We start from the raw sequence: 21,061 nt of genomic DNA on the forward strand, positions 1-21,061 counted from the left end.
ATTTGTACAATCCTGAATGTTTTCAGCAAACACATATTGCCAGCCTGACACCAGATAATCAATTTTGCACATCCTTAAAGTTTGTTTTAGCGTCATTGTTTAACTGTGGTAATGTTACTCATTGTCATTTTGTTAGCTAATGCTACAGCTATTTCTATAGTGAAATCAGAAAACAGGAATATAAAAGTAAGAATTAATAATAATGGAAAATGGAAAAGCTTTAGGGCGCCGGCCCTTTGAGATGCCTGCACTAGACTTACCGCTCGATCTTTATCCCCACCCTCACCTGCGATCACAAGCTTTGGGCAGTGGCTGCCCCTCCCTTAAAGAGGCTGAGGAGTTCAGCCACATGTTTTTAAGGAAGTGGGAAACTTTGTTACTGATAGCAAAGCAAATAGTAAAATCCTCCCTTTTTATGCTTCCCTTAACTTTATTTTATCGAGCTACCTTCCACCAACCAATTTCTGATTTCCTTATATAAACTGTTCAGTCATTATGTTCTTTTATTTTCTTCTACTTAATCGATTGCTACTTGACTTGCTTTTATTGCGTGTCTAACAGGTGAAAATAATTTAAGAAGCTGATCTTTATTTTCCACTTCGGCGTCTTGATGGTTATTCAACCTGTTTAATACGAGCCTTTGTGAGAGATTGAGAGCACTTTAGCGTACAGATAGCAGAAAGATAATTAGCTTAATCTCCATGGGTGGCTGAGTCCCCTTCAGCCACTATGATGGAAATAGTGTGCGTTCCCATCCATCCTGTTGGTGGGACAAGCGGCAGTTAGTTAACAGTCCCTTAACTGATTTGAATCAACTCATTAGAATCACTAACTACACTTCCTCTCTCTATCACACACAGATACACATGTCTGTGTTTCAAACTGGAGCTGCAGCAGCCAGCTGTGCTCGTCTATAGCTTCTCGTTATTCATATGCCGCTTATTATCTGTTTTAGTGTGCAGCTCTAAGTCATCGTGATTCATTCTTTTTCAATAATTGTCTTATATTTCCTGCTCTCGCAGTTCTTAGGTATCATTTTTTGCAACTAGCCACAAGAGATCAAAAATCTCTGAGGGTCACAGTCTAATGGGTCTTCGTTGTGATCCTCAGAAGAGAATTTTACCTTCGACTGAGACTCATCGGCAAGCTTCAGTCACAGTTCCTCATTAACGCCTGTTACAATTACATTTTAAATAAAAGGCTGTATTTCATGGCATTTCTAAACCTTCCCAGAGAGATGATGTGTTAGTGAAAATGTGAATATAAGTTTTAAAGTTCCCTGAAAAGGTTTTGTAAAAAGTCTTTTTACAGTTCACTGTATGTTTTTGTGTCGGGTGGCAATTCTAACGCTGCAAAACAAACTATTTGAATAAAATGGAATTGAAATGAAATGTTCAATTTCCTTTCTGCAAAACGCAAAAGACAAAACGCCTAACCAGTCGGTTTTATAAGATAGGGAAAAGTAAAGTGACACTCTCTACACTTTCTGCCAGTTAAAACTGTTCACCTCGTACCTGTCATATCCAAGCTCGTCTGTGTTTTTCTTTTCATCTGCAAACCTCTCTCTCCCCTCCAGAGCCCTTCATTTTTAATTTATGCCTTTAATCATTCAGCTCAATGTGCAGCGTTAAGGGAGAGCACTTGTTTCCTCCATCAGGGTGTCCCTCCAGTGTGGCACTGCTCCTGAGCAGATGGTATCTGTGATAAGGACCTACAATAAATATGCATCCCTCACCTCGGCACTTGCACCGGGGTCACATTAAAAGCCCATCGATCTCACACACACACTTGCTTTACACCGCGTCCTCCACCTTCGGGCCCCCTCCAAAGAGCACTTGTTGCGTCAGAAATTGGCCTGAGTATATTTCACACAGCAGCAGATCATCACACTGACATTACAATAAAGCTAAACTTGCTGAGAGTCAGTTTTCTGTTACTGCAAGGCTTTTTTTCCCCTTGCTCCTGATGATGATTCACGCTTCACATTTTCTTGGAAGATCTTAAAAAGGTCTAAGAATGTGTATGTTTGGAACAACACTTAAAGCAGTGCAACACACTTAAGCAAACCAGATAGTTTGTTTATAAAAACATGACCGTTAATTTAATCGTAAGGTAACATAAACGTTATGGTAACATACAAAAATACATACTGCAAATGATTTTTTTCCTCGAACAGCGCCTGTAGCACGGCTACCTGTAAGTATACATACGTATCAGTAACACACAAATTATGTCGCTTATGGTTTTTTTTACGGAACAGTGCACAAACAACATTACAACTCTTAACAACCGGTAAAAATATATACCGTGCACAAAAAAATGCATTAGCCGCACGTCAGTATAAGCTGCAGTGTTCACAGTGTGGGAAAAAAGTAGCGGCTTATGACCCGAAAACTACGGTAGTCATTTCAAATCCCGTCCATCCTGGTCAGTCTGTTGCTTTAGATCAGGGCTTTCCAACTCCAGCCTCTGCCTGACCAATTGATATATGTCCTCTTCGTCTCATCCACCTCTCTCAGCACTCCTGTCTGCTTTCTTCATCTCATTTCACCATCTCATTTGAAACAAAGCCTTTCCTTCCTCATTCCACCACCAAGTCTCATCTTCTTGGCGCTGTCCCTCACCAAACTCTGAGCTAGTTATCTGGAATCTCTTCTCTACCACCAGGAGCCTGATTCAACTCTGTGCAACATTCTTTCATCTTCAACTAACACCATTTAATCCTTGCAGCTTTCTCAATTTACCAGTCATAGTCCCTACATTAACATTTAACGTCCCTACTCTCACCTCTGCTTTCCTGGCTTTCCTTCATTCCTGCTGCTTCTGAACACCCTGTCATAGAACCACGGCTGACCCGGCGGCATTTCCATGCTTTCCAGGATCTTTTATTCTTTCCAGTTGCTGTACAAACACTCGGCTGCAGCTTTGCAGCTCTCAGCCGGACACATACCAACAACAACCACCATTCAGGAGCTGGCTCACCCTTTAAGCCGGTGAGGCGTGATTGCGGATGCTGTGAAAAAAGTGATCTGAGTAACTCTGAATGCTACCAGTCAGGCTGCTCTGAGTATTTCACAAACTGCTGATCTGCCGGGATTTTCCAACACAACTATCTCTCGGGTTTATAGAGAATGATTCAAGGAAGAGAGAAACAGATATAGAAAAGAGAAAATATCCAGTGAACAGCAAGGAAAATGCCTTGATGATTTTAGAGGTCAGTAGAGAATAACCAGACTGCTTTGAACTGACAGGAAGGCGACATTAACTCAAATAACCACCGATCACACCCAATGAATGCAGACGTGCAGCAGATGTCTCAATTTCTACTGAGACATTCTTGTGGTAGGGTCAGACTTGGATCCATCCGTCCTCGTATCAATGGTTCACGCTGCTGCTGCTGTAATAGTGTGGGGGATATTTTCTTGGTACACTTGGCTCCTTAGTACCAACTGAACATCTTTTTGGCACAGCCTGCTCGGGTATTGCTGCTAATCATGTCCATCCCTTTATGAGACAGTGTGCCAATTTTTAAGGCGTTTTCTATCAGGATAACACAACAACAGCAACTGTGTGATCCTGATACGTCAATTCAGACCAAAATCTTTGAGTAATGTTTCCCACACTTGTAGTTTAATTTATGCAACAAAGTATTATGGGAGTTCTAAAGGATAAAGGGGTCCAACCCACTTCTAGCAACGTCTATCTAATGAAGTATCCAATGACTGTACATCAACTGCTTCTGCTGCTGACTTCAGTTTTGTAAGACTGAAAAATACTTATTAACAAGTCATTTCTTATAAAATTAATTGTTTAGCATATTCATGATAATAAGCTTAGATAAAACAGATTCTTTACAGCTTCAGTTATTGCTGGAAGAGTTTGCGTTACACTAATTATAATTGTTTATTGGATTCCCGTGAAAATAAAGACAATAGTAAATGCTCACATGAAATAATTGCAGACATGTAAACACTGCTTCTAAGGCAATTCTTTATCAAATCTAACTGATTGTAAAGTTAAAGATTTTAAATACCAGCAAGTACGTTTTCTGTTTGGTACGGTCACCTCGGGTTTTGGCAGCTCGTAATGAAAACACCAGCGTCAGTACGTCATTATGAATCTGATGTCTTTGTTTGTGTTGAATATCTCTGTCAAATGAACAAACTTGCAAACATTGCTGACGTAAATTGACATCGTTTCTGAAAGGTACCAGCTGACTCACGAGTCGCACTCAAAGTATCCCAGCATAAAATGAATATGCATGTGTGACTCATGTACACACAGACACACTAGCAAATAAATAAATGCATGCATGCTCATGCATGGAAATTCACACTCATTTTTCACTAACATGTTCACACACCCACACAAGCTTATTTGTATATCAGTGGGTACGTTCGTGTCTGGCCTACATTCACAACAGTAACGCTGGATGCAAAGCTTACACGCATATATGAACACACAAGTGCATGCACTCTCTTTCTCGCTGAAAGTGTTCACTCCATCCACTGAGACAACGCCGATAATTCACAGATAAACATGCATACATTTGCTGCAGTTGTGCACAGGTGGCAGTTTTATTTTTACTTGGTTTATAATTATTTTCACACACGTCTCTGGAGCAACCCCAGCCTGTCCTTCTCTGGCGAACCTCTCCAGATCCTCCAGATTTAACTGCCTTCTAGCGAGGACCCTGGTCTTTGGTTCACCCGACAGATTTTAAAGTCAGGACGTTGTGCAGGCCAGTCAGCAACGCTCACTTTGAACTTCTGGAGGTCGTTCTTCACCAGGACGTGTGTTTTGGGTCATTGTCATGTAAGACAACAAAGCTATGTGCCACGCCCAGTTTTGCTGCTGACCGCTTTTGGTTTTCTTCCAAATCTTCACACATCCTTCATGGTTTCTTTCCCCTTGATGAGATTCCCAGTTCCAGACACACTGAAGTGTCCCCACAGCATAATACTCCCACCACCGTGCTTCCCTGTGGTCTCTCTCCTCCTGCTTTCTCCAAACATCTTAGTTTAGTCTTATCTGACCAAAGGACACTTTGAGTGCAGAATCTTTCTCCAGGTTGTTCTTAGTGTACTTCACACATGTTTGTTGTGATTGTAGAGCTCTTGTTCATCCCTGTTGTTGTTTTTATGGTACTCTACTCCAGTCTGGCTCTAAGACGTTTTTCTTGGTCTTTGAAATAGTCTTGGTCTTTGAAATCTTTCTCGTCCTACCTCAGTCAGGCGTTTTCTGTCCTGGGGGTCTCTCTTTGAATTTCTTAATGATACTTCTCATTCCATTTCTTGGCATTTGGAAACATTGTGATAACTTTGTATACAAATAATTGATGCTCTCCAAAGAAAACTTGTCCTTAGAACATCTACTGGCCTTTAATCCTTTTCTGCTTTATATTTCACAGGGGCTAATAATTTAATCCTCAACCGTGCTTTTGAAATGAAGTGGAAGAGAAGTACAAGAAGTATGTCTGTGTCCCTCTTTGTAAAGCTTTGCTAACATTTGATTAAAAAAATTCCAGTAATGTTTCACTTTACTGTGAATAGGGCATGACATACATCCTCGATGTATCCACACCCAGCATAAATGTCTCCCGTGTCTCTGCCCATTCCCTGCTTGGACATTTTACAATTTCCCGAAAGGTCAAATCAATTTGATATACAGAATGTAGAATCTGATTATGCACACTTAACAGCACAAAATGTGTGCCTTTTTTTCTGTTGCCTTTTGAGAAGAGGAGAAATGACAGAGTGGATCGGTCCACAGCAAGTGCTTTGGCTGAGATTACATTAACAGTCATTCACAGCCAGTTAATATACAATCAACCAGGCCAAAGGTTTTGTCTACCTTCTGGCACATATATATATAACATATGATAATTCATTATTTGATGTTTCTGAGCATTTACCGCCCACAGAATATTTAATGAGGAATGAAAATTACACATTTATTGGATCTCAAATCTTTAGTTTTGAGAATCACCGAATGTAAACCTAGTATGCGTGCAAGACAGGGTGCCTTTTTTCAACCAGTTGGTTTCTGTGGATTTTTTTCTTATTCTTTTTCTTTGCAGAAGAAAACAACAATAAGAAAAACAACATTACTGTGGACATGAACCATCAAAAGGTCAAAATCAAGCAACCTTTGAAATGCTGAAGTCATACCATTTGCAGTCCCAAATATTACGGGCGAGGCAGCAGGAATAATAATCATTATGTTGAGAAAATGGCACTGATTTGTAATATTGTTTTAAATGCTAACAGGAGAGCTATGTCTCAAAAAATTCAAATTCGAGTAGAAGTTCACATTAGGTTTGATGACATAAACAGTTTTTCTTCCATCCAAGATTCAAGCTGAAGGAAAGCAATGGTTTAATCTATGTGAGCATCTTATTGACAGACATGTTGCTCAAATTACTTGGAAATGCTCTAAATTTTCTGGCCCTCAGGCACAGTAATATATGACAACAGGGATGTGCACACATTTACAGCTTCCTTGAATTGAACAAAAATGCCAAAGTTTATACAGCATCCTCTGTAAAAACTGCACTAAAACAAATTTTGTCTACTTTATGTGGGGTCTAGCACGTGATTATTACTGTGCCCTGCTGAATGTGCCACACTGCAGTGAACTGTGTAACTGTAAAAGGTCTTATTTGAAACCCAAAGTGCAGCAGAAATAGCACGGCACTGAGACAGATACCATTTGAGTCCTTGTGATTTCTTCTTGGTGATTAGTTTTTTTAGTTACAGTGCTGGTTAATAAAAAAGAAGAGAAAAGTCATATATGCATACAGAAATATTCTAAAACTGCTATAATAATATTAGCAACCATAATGAAATATTATGACAGATGTCTGCTTTGATCACACAAACATTATGTTCGAGTAAGTAAAGAATCATTTTCAATCCAGTCCAACTTTATTTATACAGCACCAAATCACAACAGCAGTCACCTCGAGGTGCTTCATGTTGTAAGGTCGACCCTACAATAATACATACAGAGAAAAACAACAATCATATGACCCCCTATGAGCAAGCTCTTTGGTGACAGTGGGAAGGAAAAACTCCCTTTTAACAGGAAGAAACCTCCAGCAGTCAGTAATACATTCAAGTTTCTACAGTATATTTCTAACTAGGCGGCTCATTTTCTTTCTCTTGATGATACTTTCTTTAAAGTCACAACACATTTTGGGGTCAAGTTGAAAGGAAGGCAGATGTAAAAGTGAGGTCAGAGGTCAAATGCAATGCAGTGCGGTATTTTGAATCTTTATACGGTACATTCAACATGTCGATAATACACACCACACATGTAAGAGTCGTGGTTTCTAAATTTAAGGGTTTTTGGCAGTTTTTGACTGATAAATCATTAAGTCGGCCTTGAAAACCTCAAAGGATGTTCAGTCAAAACTTTTCAACTTCCCGTGCTTACAGACAGAAGGACATGCAAATATGACCACAAACATAATCTCCTTGGTGGTGGAAAGAAGAAGAAGAATTAGTTGTAGGTTTGTCAGCAGTTAAACCGCACCATGTGTCTAACTTCTAGAGCATTCCTAATGAAAACAAGCAGCAATTTGTGCAGTCAGCAGAGTCACCTCACAGCATGCAGACTCTGGGTTTGAACCTCCCAACCCCCCCGGCCTTTGGTAGTGCCTGCAGGGCTTTTCTCTGAGTGCCTCTGTTTCCTACCACAATCCAAACAGATGCGTGTCAGGTTCAGCGGTGAGTCTAAATTAGTTATGGTTGTGAATAAAAGGTCAATTGAGTGTATAGAATAAAGTGCTTTATGAATACATGAGTCAAATTAGACCAAATGTGGCTAAAAAGCACTTTGAGTTGTCAGTAAGTGCGAGGTAGATGGCAAACCATTTCACGCCACTTATTGCACAATCAGTTTTCACCCAGTAGATCAAATTGCTGCTGTCCTCCATCGTCAAACTGAAAAGTGTTGGAATTCAATTTTCTATCTTTGATTGTTGTTTAGTTTTCCAGCCCCAGTCCTGTTCTCAACAACCTCATTTCCAGCAGCAACTGTTTTTAGTTTTGATAAACCAAATGTATGCTACTACTTCTCGCTGATGACTGAAATTTACATTTATTTTCTACACAGTACAACCAAAAAAACCAAATCCCAAGCATATTCATTCAGCAGGTCCTCTTTGCTTTCATTTTCTGGTATTTTCAGTCTCCATTTGTGTCCTCACACCTCTCCATTTCATCATCGATTTAAACAATTACACAACCGCAAAGCAGCGAGTTACAATGAATTGTGAAAACACAGTGTTGTTGTTCTGTCCTATGAATTTTTTATGCGTTCATCGCTTCTTAGATGGTAAAGATGTACAAAAACAAAGACTGAAAGAAGCCATTGTGAATCACTGCTGCGTGGTGGAAATTAATCATGTGACGCATCTGTTGGCGCCGTCCTAGCACGCACGTAGGCACCGACAAAACACACCCTCTGCATCACCGGTGTCCTGTAATTTTCGACACAAGCAACCATTTTCAAAAGTTCAGCGATCTCTAATTCCTGCTGCTGCCTTTCTATGAGCCTGGCTGATACACGTAAACAGCAACCCCATCATTAACATGTATTTGAAGCAGACCTTTGATTTTAATTCAAGTTAACGCAGACTGAGAACACTCACATACACAATTTTTAGTCTTTTTCATAGAGAATTGACACAGCCCGGATGCATGTACTGTTGATTTTCTAACCACATGACACATGGAAGCAAAGTCCAAACTCAAGATCCGCACATAAAGATATGTAGACGATTAAAACATGGATACAACACCATTGTTTTTTCACAAAGGGACACGTGAGCTCCTAAATGAAATTGTGAGCCATGAAATTTGAAACACAGTAAGCCAGAAAGACATAAAACTGTAAATGGGGGAGGATCTGTGCAGCGGTCGTATAGATGTGTATAGCAAAATTATGGGAAGATTGTGAAAAGAGGAGAGGAAAGTAAAAGAGGAGTGGAGCACAGAAGAGAGGAGAACAAGAGTAGGTCTAGGTGAAGGGTTGTCTCATTAATCTTAAAAGGGCACAGCGGCACCTTCAGAATGGAAATGAAACTATCAGTCTTGTCACAGAAACACGAGGATGGAGAGATTGACAGTGTTACTGAGGGGAAAGGAAGAAGTAGAAGAAGAAAAGAAAGAAGAAAAAGAGAAGGAAAGAGAAACCCGTGTCGAGTGCTTCTGCCATGCTGCAAAAGTCACATAAAGAGCATTTAATCCAACGTGGGAACTGTCTGCTAAGTTTCCTAAAAGTCAAAGTAATTAAGGCGTCGTAGGTGAGCGAGTGCTTTTCGACTCTATATTTACTCCTGATATTAAGCCTCAGCTTTGTTGTTGCGCTTGTTTGTGTCTAATGGATGCTGAAAAAAATGTATCAAATGAACCAAGTGTTGATTTTCACACATAACACTTGCAATCTTTATTTTTCTGCTCGAGCAAATCTCGCACCACTAAACATTTGGCAATAAAATAAAGTTGGATAAAGCTAGAAAAGGACCAAACCACTATAATCTGAAAAATATATATTGCTCTGCTGTAATGCACGTGTGCATATGATCATATGGATTAAAATCTACGTTTGTTTGGCTTCATGCAGGATTGTAACCCCACACTTCCTGGTAGAAGTTCAGTGATGTGCTTGTGATATTGTACCATTGTGCCTAATCGCCTATGCTGCACCAGATCTGGTCTGAAAGACACGTAATTGGCCAAAGTCTCTTGTCATGGCCTAGATTTTGTAAAGCTTAAAAACAGAGCTCACAGGTGGTGCAGGTGTCTGGTCTCCTCTGAGGCTGTTTGAATTACTGAACAGCTCTTAAATGTAAGAAGCTTTAACCCTTTAAAGCCGGTCGGAGCGGACACGCTCCATTTTGCGTAACTATTTTTAAATCCGGGTAGCACTGCAACCACGTAAGCTAGCGCAATAATTTTTTTTGCATATGAAACCGGAGGAGTTGTACTGTAAACCGGAAGTGACGTCATTTTGCGGAAATGTAGTTTTTTACCATCGGGGCCTCATGAGCCTATACTGGTGTTTTTAAAAGTTATGTTTGACTTTATGACTTTCTGTGTCGTTTCTGGGATGCTTAGGACTCATATTGCACTGCTGGAAATAGTTTATTTTGATGCATATGCTGTTATTTTGCAAATTTGCATTATAATATTTATTTTCGTTTTTCAAAAAAAATTTATTTCAAAAATAAAACTATGAAGACACTTAAAATAAATTTTCTGTGGTGGGAAACTAGTTTGTGCAACTTTTTTGTATTTACAGTTTTGAGGGATAAGCCTCTTAAATTTCTCTAACTAGAAATATATGTTAAATAAAACAAAAACAATTTTAAATTTTTTTGTAGTTTATTGCAGTTTTTTGCAATTTATGTAATTACTATGCACTTAATGCATACATATTATTAAAATTTGGGCTATAATGGTTGTATTGATGTATAGCAACTTGAAATGCTCTCAAAAATGGCTCCACAGCATGTATTTTTTAATGATCACAATATGAGTTAATCAGCTGGTGCTTACTTAACTCCGGAAACCACCTTCATGTGCTCAGACACAGAATAAATTACATGTGGAATAGGACAGGCTTTTTTTTTTTAACTTTTTATTTTGTACCTTTTCCAATTTTATAGTACATGCAAACAAAAATATGAAAAAGGAACACAAAAGAAACAAACTAAAAGGAATAAAGGACACCTAATCTGTGGAAGAGGAAAAAAAACAACAACAACGAGGAGAGGTCCCTGCCTTATGGGGCTGAGTGAGTCTTATAGGCTATCCATTTTGTCCACTGTTTTCGGTGTTTGTCAGATTTCAGTCTCAAAGTGTAGGTCATTTTCTCCATTATATATATGTCCTCGATTACATCAGTCCATTCTTCCAATTTTAAAGGGTCACTTTTCAGCCAGTTTTTTGTTATTACCTTTTTGCTTGACAACAACATAATTTTAAACAAGTAATGGTCCTCCTTTCTTACATTTTCCCATATTCCAAAATACGTGCCTCACACAGCACGTCATACCCCAGCACTTTCTTCATTGTTACCGCAATGCTTTCCCAGTAAGGTTTGATGTTTTTACACTTCCAAAACACATGAGAATGATTGGCGTCCCAGTCTCCACATAATCTCCAGCATCGTTGGGGTGTTTTCAGCTGCTTGCTTTTGATATAAGGAGTAATAAAGAACCTAATCACATTTTTCCAGCCATATTCTCTCCATCGTCTAGAGCTGGTGGAATTACGCTGTGTGAGACATACGGATCGCCAGTCATCCTCTGACAACTCAAGATGTAATTCAGATTCCCACTTTTGTTTGATATATAATGTTTCATTCCTATTCAAATTTTGCAGACCATTATATAATTTCGATAAAATTCTTGATGGAGGATTTTTATATGCACCTGTTATTATTTCTATTATATGGCTTCCTTCTCTCAAGAACTTCTTCCTAATTTCTGTATTGTAAAAATGTCTTAATTGAAAATACCTAAATAAATCTGATTTATCCAGTCCAAATTGTCTCTGTAGATTCTCGAAGGATTTGAATGTTTTCCCGTCTATTAATGTGCACATTGCTGTAATTCCTTTATTGACCCATCTTAAAAATGTACTATCCCATTGTCCACTTTGGAATTTTCAAGAATATGCAGGCCAAATCAGCAATTTACAGTCTTCTATAATTCTATATTTCTTCACTATAATCCACCAGAGTTTAATAGTGAATTCAGTAATGAGATTTGAGTTCGTAGACTGGATAGTTTCTTCTCCCAATCTTGCATGTGGATTACATGATAGGAATAGGACAGGCTTTTAAGGGAGGACAGCAGTATTGAGGATTGTTAAACACTTGGTGAGGGGGGGAGGTGTCGGGCAGCACGGCGCGCTGGCTTTTCAGAGTCAGTGAGGTAAAATGGGAAGGTGGTAGTAGTGGAAGCAGAGAGCGCTGCTAGTCATCAGAGGACAAAGGCAGTTCATCAACAGGTTCACCTGCACAGGGACAAGAAGGAATCATTAGGTGAGAAAGGTTGTGTTGTGAGCTGCCTCTGTGACTGAGGCAGCGTCTAGTTGGTTTGACAGCTGGGTAGCTCCATTCTCTTTATATTTGGCTTTGTGATACTGCAGGCCATTGATCAATTGATGGGGGCAAAGGTCAGCTCTCCCTCGGGGCTCTTCCTGGTTTTCTATTGTTTTTCTATCAACAGCGTAATGTTGTAAAATGAATGTTTCTTTCTAAAAATGGCAACTCTGTAAAGTGATAATATATGTTATGTCCAAAGCCCAGCACACTTCTAATGATGATCTTCTTCCTCTCTTTTCTCTCTTTTAGCTCTCCAGACCACACAACCTCCCAAGGTCCTTTTCCCCCCAGACAGACAAGACACAGTGATAGAAGTCACACCTGGTGAGGAACAGCAATTCCTCTCTATTTCTTTATCCTTGGTTTCGGGTGATGATTCTCTAGGTCCTTATTTTTAGAATGGCATCTCCATTCTTGGTGCGAAGTGCTCATCACTTTGGTGTCTCTTCATGGAATGGCGTGCTCCATCAGGGCGTTTCCACGAACACTTTGGTTTCAGCCTGTGGCAGCGCATGTGATCCATTTCACTTTACTGTGGCCTTTCAGTCATGCGTGAACTTTAGCGATGGAAGTCTACTTGAATGTGTTAACGGTTCTGCATCTTGATGATGAAAGATGCAGATAAGCGTACAAACAGCTGATTGATTGATTCTGCAGATCTGTCATTTACATTTAGCAGTCATTGTCTTTTTTTAACTACTGCAAACAAAATAGTTAGGGCCGCCTCACAGGAGTTAAGTTAGTGGAGATTATTAGCTGTGTCCCAAAACCTAGGCTGCATCCTTCGGAGGACCCAGCCTTCGCGGTCTACGTGGGCTGAAGACCGAGAAGACCGAGAAGGCCAGAAGTGCGAGGCTGTGAAATGGGACGGTCTAGCCTTCAGATTTGCGTCACTGCTGTCTCGATGGAGTTTAATAAACTCGGCCGTCTGCTCCTTGCTATCTAAAATATAACAGGACACTGGTGTAAATTCTTGACCATCTCACACTTCTGTTTAATCAGTTTTCTGTTTGACGTTTATTCAGCTGTGTGAAAAAAAACGGAGGAACCCACCCGATGGATTAATGAAGTTTTATTTAATCTAATCTAATAATTTTAATCTTAGCCAAACTGATTTACTCACGAACAAATAAGATACAGAAAAAAGCCAAACAATAAGATTTTTAGGTTATCTAACTGATTAACCTGAGTAGTGAAAGACCGCGGGGATCTGAAAACATTTTGTGGCGAGAGTCTGGTGTTCTCGCCGGCTCTGGTGATTCGTTAGCTTCGAGCTGGGTAACAGACGTCTCCGAAAACGTCGGAGCACTTTTGTAAATATGCGATGTCTTGATAAACCGAGCAGATATTTATAGTTTAGACAGCTACATTCTCGCCTGAAAATATGTAAAACATTTATTTTGTGACCCAGAAAGAGTAATAAGAGTAATATTAAAACTTAGTAGCTGCCACCATTGTTGGAAACTGGAATTGGCTGGGCCGCACTATAAATTCTGGCAAATGTTGGGCCACGAAGGACACACCCGACCCATCCTTCAAATTTGGGGGAATAAAGGACACATTTTTCAGCCACATTCGGAGCAGCCTTCAAATTGGGACAGCCTTCGTCGCCTGGTTGTAACGTAATCAGCCTCCAAAGGAAGCGGCCTAGGTTTTGGGACAGACCTATTGAGAGTCTTCTGTCCTGTCTTCCTGTCACGGCAGACGGCTGCCCATCCCTGAACCTGGTTCTGCCAGAGGTTACTTCCTATTAAAAGGGAGCTTTTCTTTTCCACTGTCACCAAATGCCTGCTCGGGGGGGGGTCCGTTTATCGTTGGGGTTTCCTCTGTATTATTATGGGGTCTTTACCTTACAATACAAAGTGCCCATATACATTTCAGTCAGTGTGTTTTTATATTTGCAAACTTCTTCTACATTTAGCCTGGTTTGTGAATCAGACTGAAGCCAATTGGCCAAAATAATCACATCAGCTGGTATAGCTCCTAGGGGCTTTGTAAAAGGATACTTTACTGAATCCTGAAGGGTCATTGGCTCCATCGGTTAGAAAGCTAGAGGTCAGCTTTGACCACTGAACAGCAGGCAGAGATTTAGAGTCTCATGTGAGATAATGCAGAGACGGTGGCTCGGTGAGCCTGTCAGCGTGCACTTTATCCATTGCAGTCCCGTCGCGTCTGTGTTCTTTTATCTCCCCCAGTCAACGACTAACAATGACTTATGTGCAGATATGTTCTCAAGCCAATTTACTCTGCGCTTAAATATTTGCAGCACCCACACGGCACTCGCCGCAGAGCTGCCTTATCTACTGATGCGACCTGGCAGAGAGTCAAAACCGTGACATTTAAAAAATTCCCGTCCTTTCACTTCGACTCATCTTCAGTAGATGATTTTCAGATGAGAGTAAAAGTTTGTTTGGATTGGCAAATTATATCAGCCTCAAAAAAATGACATTTAAGTGCCGTCGCCGTAGCAATATAACGAAAGCAACAGGAAACGTGACGTCTAACGGGAAGGTGAAGAAAAAATCTATAAGCTGCTCATGAAAAAACAAGACAGGTGAGGTGAAGAATCTATGAGAGAAACATGAAAAATTCAGCGCTGAAAGGATCTCATTAAGATTTGCTTGTGTACCAATCAGTGTGCGCTGTGCTCTGAGGATGGCCCAGTTGGCTGCCTTCATTCCCAGCTGCACGTGTGTTGTGTGTGTCTAAGTGTATAAACCTGTCATGCATGCGCGTGTGTGTGTGTCTGCCCTGCTGTTTGGCGGTCTTTCTGACAATGTTAGCACTGTAGGCAGAAATGTGTTTGGATGTGTGCACAAGTCTGCGCATTTGTGTGTTTCCATTAACTCCAGATTGATGTAGTAACAAATAGGCCCTAAGGCCTCTGTACACTGATTGCAGCAGGGACACCTTTTAATGGGCACTGCATTCTCACCCCTACCAAACACAAACACACACACACACACACGGCCACAGTGTGACCCTGTGGTACATTTTTAATTATCATCTTGTTTTAACCTGGGGGAGATTTACATCAGCAACCACAGTTATGTTCTTCATTTTCCTCCACCCCCCTCTCTCCTCCACTCGTCTGCTCCACTCTTCTTCTTTAAATGTACACTTTCACTCATTTTTTTCTCTTCTTTCCATCCTTTTATTCTTTCTGTCTCATTTCATCTTCGGTACCTTCACTTTCTATTTCCTTTAATATCGGTTTTATTTCCTTTTTCCTTCTCTCTGCCGTCCTGCTCACCACCACTTTTGTCATTATTCCATAATGCCTTGGGTTATACATGCAATTTGTTTCACTTCCTGTTACTATGCCGACATGGTCTAGAGGCAACAAACAGACAAAAATAACTATTAAACATAAATTTGTGATATTTGTGTTAAAAGAAATCAAAAGTAAAATCAGAAAAGCTAACAGTGTTTGAGGAGTTCTACACACATCCCGGATATCCTGGAAATTCATCCTTACTCTGAATGTGCAGCTTTGTAATAAATGTTAAGTACTACTACTAAGGATGAGCAACTTAAATATGTGAAAGAGACGAGAATAAATGAGTTATTGGAAGACTTGCTGTGTTTTTATCTAATCAATGGTAATACTTTGGATGAAGTCCAAAGAATAAAATATGTTTTCTGCCTCTTTAAACACATCCAGAGTTTCCATCTCTTAATACATTTTTGTTGCCAATTAAACTCTTTGATTGTTTCCAAACTGTCACAGTTAGAAATATATTCAAATTGGAAGTCAAAAACAAACATTTCCAAAACTGGGCATGTTTAACTGAGTCTTCAGGAAACGATCAGTTCCCATTATTTTTCCCAGCATAACAGAGAAGTGGAAGTGACAACGCACCCTGAAAAACGGAGCATAAAGATTGAGAACCAATGTGAGTATAAGATCAGTGTTGCTGAAATTATGAGACACCGCGATATGACTCGCAGTCTAATTTAACACTGTAAAATGTGCTTTCTGCTCATCGCAGGCTCAACAAATTAAGGTTCATCATTTAATTCAATAATCATTGTTCTCAGATCGATATTTAAACCCGGTGAAGCTCAGCTAATTGTTGGACTGTCACACGCCTCTGACGTCTGTCCATCCATCTTTCTCAGACATCCACCCTAATGGCCTCCAACTCTTTGATTCCTGTTTCCATCTATCTGTCAACTCCTAATTCTTTTCTCTTGTCATCACAGCAAAGTGTTGCTATTCTGATGACCAAGCTGGATCTATGATCCAAACACAACCTGCCAGCTCATTTCAAATCTATCGCATGTGACGCATTCGGTGCAGAGGATGTGTCACTGTAACGCTGTCGTGCTTCATGTCTTTGGCATCAGTTTGGGATTAGTTGTTGTTGGGATACTTTGGAACCATTTCATTGATTTAAGTCTATTATTTATTGCCTGATTTGCTTTGAATGGGCAGAGGAAGAACTAAACAGTTCAAAATCTCTCTGCAGGCTGGTGACTGGGACGGTCATTTTGAAAGTAGTTGTAGTTCTAGAACTTTTCCTGAGTAACAGCCCCATCTGAGATTTTAACATGCACTCATTCACGTGACCACTAGAGGTCTACTACATAATCAAACTCAGCCATTCATAAAATTCAGAGCAAGCTTTTTAAGGCATCTAAATGCTTCACTTCTTTTTCAGTTTTCTCCTTTATTGAGATTCTTTTAAGTGATTCTCTGTTTTATGGATGTTTTTCTTGTTTTTGGCTGCTGTGAGACAAAAATAACATAATAGCAAAATAATATCTAAATAAAGTACATCTGGCCTTATATTTAGATTTTATAACACAACGAAATTAATTTGCTTTCACACCTTTTGTTTTAAGACAGAAATATTGCTAACATCCAGATTATAAAACAACCAAAGGCTTAAAGTTGGTCCGTCTCCCCTTCATAGCTGTGCTGCTGCTGCTTTTAAATCCCCACTTTGTGTTAGACTCACCCAACCTTCATGTCAAGGATCGTCACCGATGATGAGAGTCGGGTCTCCAGCTGTGACCCAGAGACCAAAAAGCTGTGTTTAGTAGTAACGTGTCCAAGCCCGAAGGTGGCCGATCTGACCGGCAGCATTTTTTGTGTTTTTTACTGACACTCTCTGTGTTTTGTTTCAGTTTTCAGTTTTATCTGTCATATGCAAGTTAGCACAGGGTCAACATTGCAATGAAATGTGTTTGACGAGCAGCAGTCACTCAGCAGCATGGTACAGTAGAAGAAAATATAATTAAATATAATTAAATTAAATTAAATTAAATTTTTTAAAAAATTATGTTTTGTTCCATAAATTATCCTTCAATTAAACCTCAGCTGCTGATGTTCATTTCCCAATGACATGCCAAGCACTCTTGGAGTTAAATAGCCTTCATGGAAATCACCTAAGCACACACAGGCACACAACCTGTGCTTTTTAGCATTATGCAGATGAATTAGCCACGTGGACGTCAAGCGCACATTCACCAAATTTATTCTTGGTTTTGATAAACATTTGAAGTCGTTGCACAGATTGATGTTTTCATTTCAGTTTCATTAGCTGCTGCCTGAGTTTAGACACCACACAAACAAGTCACGCTCTCTGATACTTTCACACATAGAGCAGTATTAGATGCTGCTGTGAGGTTTGCTGTGAAAGGCAGGGGAAGATAAGGAGGTAAGCTTTCTTCTCTTTACTGCACCCCCCTTGTCTTCTCTTTCTCCGTCTGTCTCTGTCTTTTTCCTCTGCCATCGTATTTATCTCTCTACGTCTGTCTCCCTCTGCGCCGTGTCTGCCTCTATCTCACCTTCCTTCCATCTGTATATCTTCCCTCCATCACACTCTCTATATCTCTAACTGTCCTTTTGTCTTTCTCTTTAAAGCTCATTCAGCCTTTTATTTTTTCTTCAAGTGCTTTAAAACTGTGAGGCGCCATATCAATATTCCCCTTCAACCTGTCACAGAAAGATAATGTGAGGTAAGAGCGGGATAAAATGAATGCAAGAAAGGTCTTAATGTTCCAGACATCCATCCTTCAGAGAGACTCTGGAGTCACCGTGCTGCATCATTCTGCACCGAATTCCATCAAATGATCGGCAGCAGAAACATACAGTGGCAAAACAGGAATGTTATTGCTTTAGTACCACTGAAAAAGTAAAGGACAGAAGGTGAGGAAGGAAAAAATGCAGGAAAAGGGAGGATAGAAGGAAGCAAGGAAAAACAAAGTACATAGGAATGAAGGTAGAAGCTTCTGACAACTGACAATAACAATACGTATAGCAGTTTTATATTTATATGTGCAATAGTGCATAGCGCATATTTGATTGAACAAATTATGAAAAAATGAGGGGTTGATAACCTGTCAGCATGGATGCACAAAAAAGTTGGAAAGAGTGGCATAAAAACAGCTCAGAAATGAAAGAAAAGTAAAGCAAAAATTGGCAAGAGAAGAAAAAAAAGTTTAAAAAGGCAGCCAAGATATAAAAAAAAGGAAAGAAAATGAGGACGCGATAGTAACAATGGAACAACAAGAGAAGAGATAGGAAGTGATAAAATAAGAAGTGCAATATGTAGATAGAATCAAAGGGAAGAAGTGAGGAGCAAACAATGATGAAAAGGAAATAAGGAAAGGAGAAATGTAACTCTATGAATGTTCAAAAGACTCTCGTGTTTCCATTACAGATTCAGAAGAAGAAGCAGATCACAGTAAGATCAGTGGGAGTCAAGTTTATTTGTGCAGTGCAGTTTACTTAAATATAATCAGTGTGCTTCAGGTTGAACTGCATTAAAATTAAAACAATTATGTACGCTAATAGATTAGACCGGTTGATTAGGTATTTGCTTGACTGACCTTCTCAAAGTGTCCTTGCCGTGTTCTGACTTTTTCATATGGATGCTGAGAAAAAGATAAAAGTGTCTTTGCAGGCAGTTCAAAGGGAGGACACAACTGTACAATAACAACGAGGCAGAGAGGCAGGGTCCAAAAAGAAGGTGTTACAGCTGTGGAAGAGTAACGAAAGGAAATGTGTAGGCTCAGTTGAACTAAAGTCCAAAACACACAGACACATACTAAAGAAGTCCTTTAAACACAGAAAAACAGGAACAACAGGAGGCTGCTAGAGTAAACTCAAAATGCAGACATTCGACAATATAGAGTCCAAAGGTTTTTGGACGGAGATGCAGTTTTTGTATTTCTTCTGCATCACAGTGGATTTGAAATGAAACAATTGAGAGATGCCTCTCCATGAATTGCTACCTTATCGTGTGTCCCAGGGATCATGTTGTCTGGGGGCTTTTGCCCCCAGGTAGGGTCTCCCATGGCAAATTGGTCCTGGGTGAGGGACCAGACAAAGAGCGATTCAGAAGACCCTTATGAAGAGAACATCAAGGGAACAGTTTACCCTGCCCGGGATAGGGTTACCGGGGCCTTAGTCCATGGGGCCAGGCCGGGCACAGCCCGAAGAGGAGACATGGGCCCATCCTCCCGCAGGCCCACCACCCGCAGGAGGCACCATAGGGGTCGGGTGCATTGTGTGCCGGGTGACGGCCAGGAGCGGAGGCCCTGGCGGACTGATCCCCGGCTGCCAAGACTGGCAATAGGGAAATGGAATGTCACCTCTCTGGTGGGGAAGGAGCCTGAGTTAGTGCGTGAGGTTGAGAGGTACCAGCTAGATATAGTCAGGCTCACCTCTACGCATGGCTTGGGCTCTGGAACCAGTCTCCTGGAGAGGGGCTGGACTCTGTCTCAGTCTGGAGTTGCCCCTGGTGAGAGGCGGCGGTGGGTATTCTAATATCCCCTCGGCTTGCTGCCGGTACGTTGTGGTTTTTCCCAGTGGATGAGCGGGTATTTTCCCTGCGCCTTAGGGTCGGGGAACGGGTCCTGACTGTCATCTGCGCTTATGCACCAAGTGGCAGTTCAGAGTGCCCAGCCTTCTTAGAGTCCCTGGGGGAGGGGGAGGGGGGGGGGGCGGATACTGGAAGGCAAATCACAGTTTGGCCATAACGAACACCTTGTTCGAACATAAGAGTGTCCATAAGTGCACGTGGCACCAGGACGCTCTAGGCCGTAGGTCGATGATTGATTTTGTAATCGTATCACCAGACCTGCGACCATATGTTCTGGACACTCGGGTAAAGAGAGGGGCTGAGCTGTCAACTGATCACCACCTGGTGGTGAGTTGGATCAGGTGCCGGGGGAGGACGCTGGACAGACCCGGTGCACCTAAACGCATAGTGAGGGTGTGCTGGGAACGTCTAGCAGAGGCCCCAGTCCGCAAGATCTTCAACGCACACCTCCGGCAGAGCTTCAACAGCATTCCGAGGGAGACTGGGGACATTGAGTCCGAATGGACCATGTTCAGCGTCTCCATTGCCGAAGCTGCTGTATCGAGCTGCGGCCACAAGGTGGTTGGTGCCTGCCGTGGTGGTAATCCCCGAACCAAATAGTGGACACCAGAGGTGAAGGGAGCCACCAGGCTGAAGAAGGAGTCCTATCGGGCTTGGTTAGCCTGTGGGACTCCGGAGGCAGCCGAAAGGTATCGACAGGCCAAGTGGAATGCGACTCAGGCAGTGGCTGAAGCAAAAACTCGGGTGTGGGAGGAGTTTGGAGAGGCCATGGAAAAAGACTTTTGGACTGCCTCGAAGAGATTCTGGCAAACTGTCAGGCGTCTCAGAAGGGGAAAGCGGTGCTCTGCCTGCACTGTGTACAGTGCTGGCGAAACGCTGCTGACGTCGACTGAGAAAATTGTCAGGCAGTGGAAGGAATACTTCGAGGACCTCCTTAATCCCACTGACACGTCTTCCGAGGAGGAAGCAGAGTCTGGGGATGAGGGGAATGACCCACCAATTTCCGGCAGCGAGGTCACTGAGGCAGTTAAATAACTCCTTGGTGGCAGAGCCTGGTGTTGATGAGGTCCGCCCCGAGTTCCTGAAGGCTCTGGACGTTGTAGGGC

The 21,061-nt window shown here is 41.2% G+C and overlaps 1 protein-coding gene across 4 annotated transcripts in view; it reads left to right on the plus strand.

Annotated features, from left to right (window-relative positions):
* The window catches only part of il1rapl2 (interleukin 1 receptor accessory protein-like 2), a 518,624-nt gene that overhangs the window by 427,368 nt on the left and 70,195 nt on the right, over positions 1-21,061 (plus strand). For all 4 annotated transcript variants that reach the window (XM_085182337.1, XM_085182353.1, XM_085182345.1 and 1 more), the window contains exon 7: positions 12,370-12,444. In XM_085182337.1, the coding sequence (XP_085038463.1) occupies positions 12,370-12,444 (75 nt within the window). The remainder of the gene's footprint in view (positions 1-12,369; positions 12,445-21,061) is intronic.

This window comes from Neolamprologus multifasciatus, chromosome 2 (assembly GCF_963576455.1).
Source record: "Neolamprologus multifasciatus chromosome 2, fNeoMul1.2, whole genome shotgun sequence".
In the NCBI taxonomy this organism is placed as follows: domain Eukaryota; kingdom Metazoa; phylum Chordata; class Actinopteri; order Cichliformes; family Cichlidae; genus Neolamprologus; species Neolamprologus multifasciatus.